Below are 9,534 nucleotides of genomic sequence, written 5' to 3' on the forward strand. Positions count from 1 at the left end.
AGCTCAAGGCCAGCCTGAACTACATAATGAGACCCTGTTTCAAAAAGACACACACAAAAAAAAAAAAAAAAAAAAAAAAGTCATAGCAGGTGTAATCTGTTAGGCAGGTAGTTAGACATTATGGAGCTGAGGGGCAAAGAGGAGGGGTCCAAAACAGCCTGTGTTGCCAGTTAAAGAAAGCTGCCAATGTACTATATTTACAACCATTTGTTAGGTCTCAGACCCAAACCTATTGCACAGAGCAATGATATCCTAAGGTCACACACTGTGTTCATTCCTTCCGACATCCGGCCACCTGACCGCCCAACTCCAGAGCGAGGTGCACTGCATTCCTGGCTGCCACAGCTGACAGCCCAATGATGCCGGGAGGGGAAATGTTCTTTAAAGACCCTCCTGCCTCTGCTGGGACCTGGTTTAAATTGAAAATGAATCTTCCTCAATTTTCTTTTGTAAGTTCCTTACATGATTAAAGTCCCTGAGGAAACACTGGTCATCTGAAAAGGACAAAAGACATTTTACAATTCCAAAGTATATTTTACAAAGAATTCTACCGACACCTCCGCACTGCCCTTGTGTTTCATCAAGGAAGTGAGGGGTGGATCCCTCACTGCTCAGGGATCTAGACTCTCCTGAACTTCCCTGAAGTTCTGTTTTCTTTCTTTGTGTACCAAGACTTGAACTCAAGACTTTCAGCTTACCAGGCAGACGCTGTGCTGTTGAGCTATATCCCCGGCTCAAGTTCTGTTTCCTTGTGCGTAAAATTAGGAAGATAGAGCTGGGTGTGGTCCTGCACACCTGTATTACTCTGGAGGCCGAGGTAGAAGGATCATGGGTTGAAAGGCAACCTGGGCAAGAGACCTGCCCCCAAATCAAATTTACAAGGCTGTGTGTGTGTAGGGGTTGAAAATGTAGCTCAGTGTTAGGGTGCTTGCCTAACATGTGCAAGACCCTGGGTTCAGAAAAAGTATGTGCTTTAAGAGTTAAATCATATTAGACTTGCAAAAGTACAGGAAAGAGGAAAGAGCTGCCACTTGGGACATTACACCCTCACAGGGAAAGTCAGAGACCGTGCATCCTTCATAGACTGATCAGATGCATCGCTGTCATCCTCTGGCAGGAATCTACGTAGAAAGTTGTCTTGGTTACTTTTCTCTCGCTGCTGAGACAAAATACCCAACGCCCAAAATTAAGGAAGGTTTATTTAGCTCACAGTTTGTGGAGGTTTTAGTCCATACTTGGCTGGCTCCAAGGCAGAATGGCACGTGGCAGAGGGCAACAGCTCATGGTGGCGGAAGACAGCAAAAGCAACAACAGCAAGAGGGAGGAGCAGCAGCAAGCAGCCTCTTTTCCTCCCTTACACCGTAAGGAAACTATCCGCCCCAGGGCAGGTGTAGCACTTACACCATAACCCCAGCATTGGACCATGAACCAATCATAAACTCTAGAAGCCACCCCATGACGGCATGAGGCTCTGGGGGGACACCCAGACACAAACCATAACAAAAGTACACCCCTTCTAGTCATTCAATCACATCGCCTCTGAAATGCATGGTTTATCTCTCTTCTCTTTTAAAAAACTTCACTTATTTGTGGTATTTGGGATTAAACACAGCATTTTTGTGTTAAGTGAAACCCCTAGTCCTTTTTATGTATTTATTAAAATTTTGGGACAATGTCTCACTAGATCACTCAATTACCCAGGCCAGGTATAGTTATAGTCACAGGAATAGTCATAGCAACGACCCCACTTCTCTGGTATCAAATTCTGTCTCGGTTACTTTTCTTTCTGAGAGAAAATATCTGATGCCCAAAATTAAGGAAGGAAAGTTTATTTAGCTCACAGTTTGAGCATTCCTCCTGCCTCAGCCTCCCAGAATGCTGGGATTACAGACCTGTGCCACCACGCCCGGCTCCCTTTTCCATCTTTTGTTGCCCTTGTCCCTACTCTTAGCAGTTCACATTTATTATTCCTTTCTGCGGCGCTCAGAGCCCGCCTTTCCCCGACTTCTTGTTCCAATTTTCCCGCGTCAGGGGCGCTTGTCCAATCGGGGATATAATTGTCTCTTTATTCCCCGCCTCTTTGTAGAGTTATGATAATGATTTGTGATTGGCTGCTCTAGGGTAGAGTTGACCAATGGCAGGCAGGCTTTTTTGAAGCCGAGGGGCACCAAGTATTATCCCCGATGATTGGCTACAGTAAAGCGTCAGGAAAATGGCCGCGACTATGTCTGTAGTCCCTGTGGCCGTGACGGCTGCGGGGATGCCCGGCCTGTCCATCAGCGCAGACTTTTCAGATTTGCGGGAAATTAAAAAGCAGCTGCTGTTCATTGCGGGCCTCACTCGGGAGCGGGGCCTGCTGCACAGTAGCAAATGGTGAGACGTCGGGGTAGGGGCCCGCCGGGCGTGGGTTCTTGGCCTCCGGGGTTTGTCGACATGACGGGTCTGTGGGTGTTCCAGGTCCGCGGAGCTGGCCTTCTCTCTGCCCGCCTTGCCTCTGGCCGAGCTGCAGCCGCCGCCGCCGGTGACAGAGGTAAGGGCGTGCGGGCCGGGCGCTGTCCGGCCGCCCGCGCGCGGCGTGAGAGGAAGGAGCGGCGTGGGGGCGCGGGCCCGTGCGGAGCTGCGGGTGGCGGGAGCGGAGTGCTGCGCTCCAAGCGCTCGCGGCCCCTGCGCGGGGCAGAGACGGAAGCAGCCGTTGCTGGCGATCCCAGCGGTCCCGATCTCGTGGCCCCACGTAGGCAGTGCCCAGGGTTGAGAAGAATTCGCATTTTTGCAGCTGCGCGATTTTATTTTCGTTCTTTCGTCCTTCCTTCCCCTCCTTCCTTAGATTTCGGTGTCGCTGATTGGCATCGCAGAATGGCTGAGAGAGTGGGCTTTGGTTTTATTTGTTTGTTTGTTTTTCTTACCTTCAGAATCAGCATTTTAATAAGCTCTTCCGGCGGTGTGTATGTCTGGGAGGTACCGTTCAGAGACGAGGGATACAACAGGGGTGGTTAGTGGGGAAAACATAATCATTGTTTTAGGTTTGGTCAGTTTGGAGTGTTTGTGGAATATCCACGGAAGCTGATCCACAGCAGACGAGTCTGGAGGCTAGAAGTAAGTTGGTTTGAAGATGCAGTTTAGCATTTATCGACGTGCGGTATTTGAAGCCTTGTGTGACCCATTTCTTGGGATTTGCCCAGGTAACGTATATCCAGTTAGTCAGGCGGAGGGCTCAGGACGGAGCCCTATGAAACATTATTACTTGATAGTCACATACAGCAAGATGTGCTCCACATGAAACAGAAGGAACTTACAGTGGTAGGAAGAAACAATGTGAGGAGTGGGACGCGAGTTCCACCTGGCAGCATCGCCAACACTGTCACTCTCCAGCAGAGGTCACGTAAGACTAGACAAGTGTCCACTGGATTTGGTAATCCTGATGTCAGAGTAAAGCTAGTGGGTGGAGATTATTTCCCTTTAAGTTCTTTCTTGACCTTAGTACGTGGGGACGCAATTTATAAATTCCGCTTTCAAAGTTCAGATGCGCAGAGCATGTGGAAGGAGCTTGGTGTGGAGTCAGCTTGCAAATGTTCTCTTCCACTAGATGGTAAATTCACTGAAGCATAAGGAAGGCATAAAGATAAGTAAGACACAGTCCCAGCCCTCTGAGTTCATCACAAAGAATACGACAAATACCCATAGTACAAGTGGGGCATTACAACTTAAAAAATTAGGGGGATTCAAAAGCGGAACACACCATATCCAAACAAGCAGGAAAAGCCACTTCTCAGCATTTAGCAAGGATTGCACATAGTAACACTTACACTACGTTACTTTCTGACTGTTTCTCTCAAATCTAGTGAATTAGTAATAAATACAGAGTCCCATTTATTCCAAAATTCAAGCAAACTTCAAACTTATTCATGAGATATTTATTAAAATAACACATTTAGGGAAAAAAAATCAATACAATGTATACATCATTACTGAAAGCTGTATATCATTATACAAAAAAAGATTGTATTTTGGGAAATTAATTTCTAATTTATGGCAAGTGTTACTTTCAGAAATAAAACCACAGAATAACACAGTCTGATTCAACCTTAAAGGCTGGCGTGCTGGGCAAGGAATGTTTTTATTCTTTGTAGGAGTTCCTTCCTTACACTGTCAGGTACCAGGGCTCTGCCTTTTGGAGTGATTTCAGCCACCAAGTCATCAACAGTAACATGTTCTAGTCCTTTTTCTTTAATTACCTCTTTACAGTGTGCCTTCAACTGATCCTTCCAGCCACATTCAGTTAGTTTAGCCTGCAGCAACTCTTTGAGGTGTTCTCTTTCTCCAGTTTCTGTTAACTTTTGGTTAATCGCTGCTCTCATCTGCGCATGTTTGTTCCTCTTGCTAACCACCATCACCAAGGGTGAGGGCTGTCCCTTCCCAGCGAGGAAATGACCCTTGCGGTGGTGATCTTTGCCTACCACACTCTTCCAGCTGCCTGGACTTAGACCCTCAGTAGCTCTGGGGTTTGGTTTTAAACGTCAGCCAACTAACTGATGACTTTGGACAGCCTCACACCCACTGCCCCAGGCACAATTTATTTATGAATTGTAGATAGTAATAGGATCTCCTTTGGGGAATTGAGAGAGTTAAATGAGATGTGAGTAAAAGGCAGACTGTTCAGAAGAGTGCTAGGTACAGAGGACTCAATAAAATTCTCTGTTTTTATTACTTCAATTATTAACAAAGGTGAGGTGGCGTGACTGGGAGGATATAGTGCTCTGATTTTCCAGTAGATTTGCATCTATAGGCCAGTCATGTTTGTACTAGTAGGGTTGATGTGGGCAAATGAGTTCTCTTTTTTTTCCCCAGTGGCAAAATTTAGTTGAAAAATTAAAAGTGAAGAATGAGGGAGAAACTGACTGCAGAGTAAGTTTGGGCTGAGTGAAAGAGGAAAAAACAAAATAAAAGAACACCCTGGAGAAAGCAGGGCGGGCTGTCATGAGGAAAGCCACAGTAGCCTTTTTTCTTTTTACAAGTATAAATTTTACTTTTAAAAATTGGTACATTTTAAGTATACATAATGATCACATTCACTATAGGGAGTTTGTACCTGTACATGGTACATCTTGTTGCTTCATTTCTTTTTTCTTTTTCTTTTTTTTTTTTTTTGTCTTTTTTGAGACAGGGTCTCACTATGCAGTCCTGGCTGGCCTTGAGCTCACTTTGTAGCCCAGGCTGGTCTCGAACTTGCAATGATTCTCCTGCCTCAACCTCCCGAGTGCTGGGATTACAGGCTTGCACCACCATGCCCTGCTTGTTGCTTCTTTTTTTCCCATTCTCCTCCCCTCCCCTCCCTTCAACCCCTCTTCCTCTCCTTTTTTTTTTCTGTTTTAATTTTTTTTTTTTAATTTTAAAGAGGAAAAAAACCACCACATTTTGAAATAATAGGTTCCTCTTCTATTACACAAGCTTTGTTTTCATTTTTTCCTCCTATTCTTTTTTTCTTGTCCTTTCCTTTCCCCCTCTTTCCCTTTTTTTGTGTTTGTTGTTTTGAGACAGGGCCTCGCTATGCAGTTCAGGCTGGCTTTGAGCTCACTTTGTAGCCCAGGCTGGTCTCGAACTCACAACAATCCTCCTGCCTCAGCCTCCCCGAGTGCTGGGATTACAGGCGTGCGTCACCACGCCCAACTACTTCCCCCTCTTTCCCTTGTTCCCCTTTTCATTTGAATGTTTTCTTCCCATTTCACAATATCTATTATGTATTTTGGTCCTTGTGTACACTGTCAACTTCTCTCATCAGAGAAACAATTAGATATTTAAACGCGTGTATTTGATTTATTTCACTTAAGAGTATGGTCTCAAGATGCATCCATTAACTAGGAATGTCTCAAGCTTATCGTTCTTGATGGCAAAGTAGTACTCCATTGTATTAAAAAAAAAGCCTATATCTTCTTTATTCATTCATCTGTTGGTGGACATTTGGGGTGTTTCAAATTTAGCTACTAGAAACTATACCACTATAAACATGGCTATGCCTATATCGCTGTGGTATGATGCTTTTAATTCTTTCTGGAAGATACCAAGAAGGGGAACAGCTGGGTCAAATGGAACCGCTAGTCCTGTTTTTTTGAGGAAACTCCACACTGATTTCCACAGTGGTTGCACCAGTCTACACTCACCAACACTGGAGAAGAGTTCCTTTTTCTCCACAGTCCCACCAGCATTTGCTACTGGTTGATTTCATGATAACAGCCCCTCTTTCTCGGGTGAGGTGGAATGTGGGCAAATGAATTCTAAATGTAGCCTCTATAGATAGTATTAATAATTGCTAGGCTTTTAAGAAGATTAATAAGATGATAAGGATAAAGTGTACAGTGTATTTAGTATATTAGTCAAGTGATTTATAACTGTCTTACTAGCTTTTACTTTCCTGTGCCTGCTTTTGTAGTGCTTGGGCATATTATATTGATGGTTCTGGTTTTTTTCTTTTTTTTGGTACGAGGAATCGAACTCAGGACCTTGCGCTTGCCAGGCAGGCGCTTGTGCTGCTGAGCTATATCCTCGGCCCTGATGGTTCTGAATAGAATAAAGTATTGGGTTGTTTCATTTTGGGTTGGTTTGGTTTTTGATTTTTGGTTTTTCTTGAAACAGGGTCTCACTGTGTAGCCCAGGCTGGCCTTGAACTCATGGCAGTCCTCCTGCCTCAGCCTCCCGAGTGCTGGCATTAAAGGTGTGCACCACCATGCTTCACTAAATTTATTTTTATTTTAAAATTATTATTATTGTTAATTTTTGTTTTTGCTTTTTGAGACAGAGCCTCACTGTGTAGCCCAGGCTAGCCTTGAACTTACAGCAATCCTCCTGCCTCAGCCTCTGGAGTGCCAGGATTACAGGAGTGTGCCACCATGCCTGACTAAATTTTTAATTTTTATGTCAGAACAGAGTCTAAGTCACGTCGTTATTCAGGCTGGGCTCAAACTTGTGATTCTCCTGCCTCAGCCTCCCTCCTACAGTGCTGGGGTTACAGATGTGTGTGACTACACCCAGCTCAGCTGTCTTTGTGTGTGTGTGTGTGTGTGTGTGTGTGTGTGTGTGTGTGTGAGGTTCTGGAGTTCTGGGGATCGAATTTAGGACCTTTCTCCTGTAGCTGTATTCGCAGCCCATTGAAAACTTTTTTTATATTGAGATAGGGTCTCATTAAATTGCTCAGTTTCCCAGACTGGGCTTGACCTTGTGAGCTTTTTCTCTCACTTCCCAGAGTGCTGGGATTGCAGATGTGATTCATCGTGCCCAGCTTCATTTCTCTCTCTTTTCTGTTTTTGTTTTGAGACAGGGTCTCACTATATAGTTCAGGCTGGCCTTGAATTCAATATGTAGCTCAGGCTGGCCTCAAACTCATGGCAGTCCTTCTACCTCAGCCTCCTTAGTGCTAGGATTACAAGTGTGTACTACCATGCCTGGCTCATTTTTTTAAACATGAAAATTAGAGCTGCATTCCGTGCCTTCAGCAGTGTTAATGTATACAAAACTTTTTTTGAGGAGGGGCAGGGTCTTGCTATGTAATTGAGCCTGGCCTTGAAATAATGGAGATCCTCCTGCCTCAGCCTCTCAAGTGCTGGGATTACAGGCAGGTATTACCATGCCTGGCATCAAAAAATACCTTTGAGCTGAGTGGGATGGTGCACACATGTAAGCTTAGCTCTTATAATTCAGGCAAGAGGATCAGAAGTACAAAATGAACCTAGACAATTCAGAGATCTGGTCTCAAAATTAAAACAAGGACTTGGAGTGTAGCTCAGAGCAAAGGCCTTGGGTTCAATTCCTAGTACTGCCAAAAAAAAAAAAAAAAAGAGAAAAGAAAAAGTAGCAACAGCTGGGTGTGAGAATGCACTCCTGTGCATGCTCTGCACTCGGCACACTGAGGCAGGAGGGTTGTTGTAGGCTCGAAGCCAACTTGGTCTGCATGGTGAGTTGAAGACTAGCTCGTCTCAAAAAACAAATAAAAAATAAAAATAAAAATAATAAAATAAAAAAGAAGAGGAAAAAAAAGATAAAAATTATTTTTACTATCTGGCAATAAGTATCTAAAGATATTGTGTCTATGCCTCTATACATATGTGTTAGGTTTTAGGGAGGAGAAAAATAATTTTCCTATATCCTGAAATTAATGAATTGCTTCTTATATTTCAGCTGTTGTTATACCGTTCCCAACCACTTATACCAGCCTGTCTCTCTTGTAGGAGGATGCCCAGGATATGGATGCTTACACCCTGGCCAAGGCCTACTTTGATGTTAAAGAGTATGATCGGGCAGCGCATTTTCTGCATGGCTGCAATAGCAAGAAAGCCTATTTCCTGTATATGTATTCCAGATATCTGGTGAGGGGCACTTTAAGGAGTAGTTCTGCCTTTAGTGAAGCTTCCACATTTAGAACCAAGTGTAAAACGTTTTTTTTTAAGTAGTTTAACAATGTGGTCACCACATAAATGTACTCTATAAATACTTAACAGTAGCAGGGCATGGTAGCACATGCCTGTAATTTCAACTGCTCGAGAAGCTGAGACAGAAGAATCCCAAGTGTGAAGCCACCCAGAGTAAGTTATCAAGATACTGTCTCAAAAATACAAGAAGTCACTATGTTCTGGCTTGCATGGTGGTCTACCCTCAGGCTCTAGGGTGTGTCCTGCTTTTACTTGTCCTGCTTTTACTTTTCCCAAAGTTGTTCTGCAGAGCCTGTTTATTTTCTTCCATTTAATAAAACTTTGGTACTGTTAAAAAATAAAAAGGGCCAGCGGTACAGCTCATTGGTACGGTGTTGGCTTAGCATGTTTAAAACCCTGGTTTGATTCCCAGAACTAAAAAAATCAACCAGTGACTAAGTCAGACAATCAAACAGTAATTTAAAATGTATATTCCAGGCCTAGGGTGTTGGGGATTTAGCTCAGAGCACAGCGCTTGCCTGGCAAGCGTGAGGTTGTGAGTTCGATTCCCAGTACCAGAAAAAAAAAAAAAAAATTAGTATATTCCAGGCCTAGTGATACATGCCTGTCATCCCAGAATTTGAGCAGCTGAGGCAGAAGGATCCCTGCAAGGTTGAAGCCAGCCTGGGTGAGCCTGAACTACATAGAAAGACCCTGTCACACACACACAAAAAAACCCAAAAAATGGTGACATGGAAGAAAATATTCTTTGTTTGATTTTTTTTTGAGACAAGATTTCACTCTAGCCCAGGCTGGCCTTTAACTGGCCACTATCCGGTTGCCTCACCCTCCCGACTGCTGGAATTACAGTTGCTGTGATGTGTCCCACCATGCCTGGCCTTTGCCTCAGCCTTCTGAGCGGTGGCCTTACAGGTTTGTGCCATTACATTTGATGAAAATATGCTTAGGAATGACAGGGTGATTTTTTTTTTTTTACGTTATATAAGGTTCTTCATGCCTATGAATTGATATTTTTTAAGAATTAACTTTAAAAGCCTGAATTAATTTTTAAATTTATAAACTCAGGCAGGGCATGGTGGTGCATGCCTGTAATCCAAGCACTCAGGAGGCTGAGGCA

At 44.0% G+C, this 9,534-nt stretch overlaps 1 protein-coding gene and 1 pseudogene across 3 annotated transcripts in view; one reads left to right on the top strand and one right to left on the bottom strand.

The window, feature by feature from the left end:
- The first annotated feature begins 1,879 nt into the window (after positions 1-1,879).
- Positions 1,880-9,534, top strand: part of Cdc23 (cell division cycle 23) — a 26,992-nt gene continuing 19,337 nt past the window's right edge. Inside the window, exons 1-3 of one of the 3 annotated variants that reach the window (XM_005382120.2) lie at positions 1,880-2,373; positions 2,458-2,530; positions 8,217-8,354. In XM_005382120.2, coding sequence (XP_005382177.1) covers positions 2,213-2,373; positions 2,458-2,530; positions 8,217-8,354 — 372 coding nt within the window. In that variant the 5' untranslated portion in view covers positions 1,880-2,212. Of the gene's footprint in view, positions 2,374-2,457; positions 2,531-2,638; positions 3,094-8,216; positions 8,355-9,534 lie in introns of those variants that run through there. The other 2 variants (XM_005382121.2, XM_005382122.2) reach the window with 2 other exon arrangements.
- LOC102003871 lies at positions 3,107-4,948 on the bottom strand (annotated as a pseudogene).

This window comes from Chinchilla lanigera, unplaced genomic scaffold (genome assembly GCF_000276665.1).
Source record: "Chinchilla lanigera isolate Chin_1 unplaced genomic scaffold, ChiLan1.0 scaffold00017, whole genome shotgun sequence".
NCBI lineage: Eukaryota > Metazoa > Chordata > Mammalia > Rodentia > Chinchillidae > Chinchilla > Chinchilla lanigera.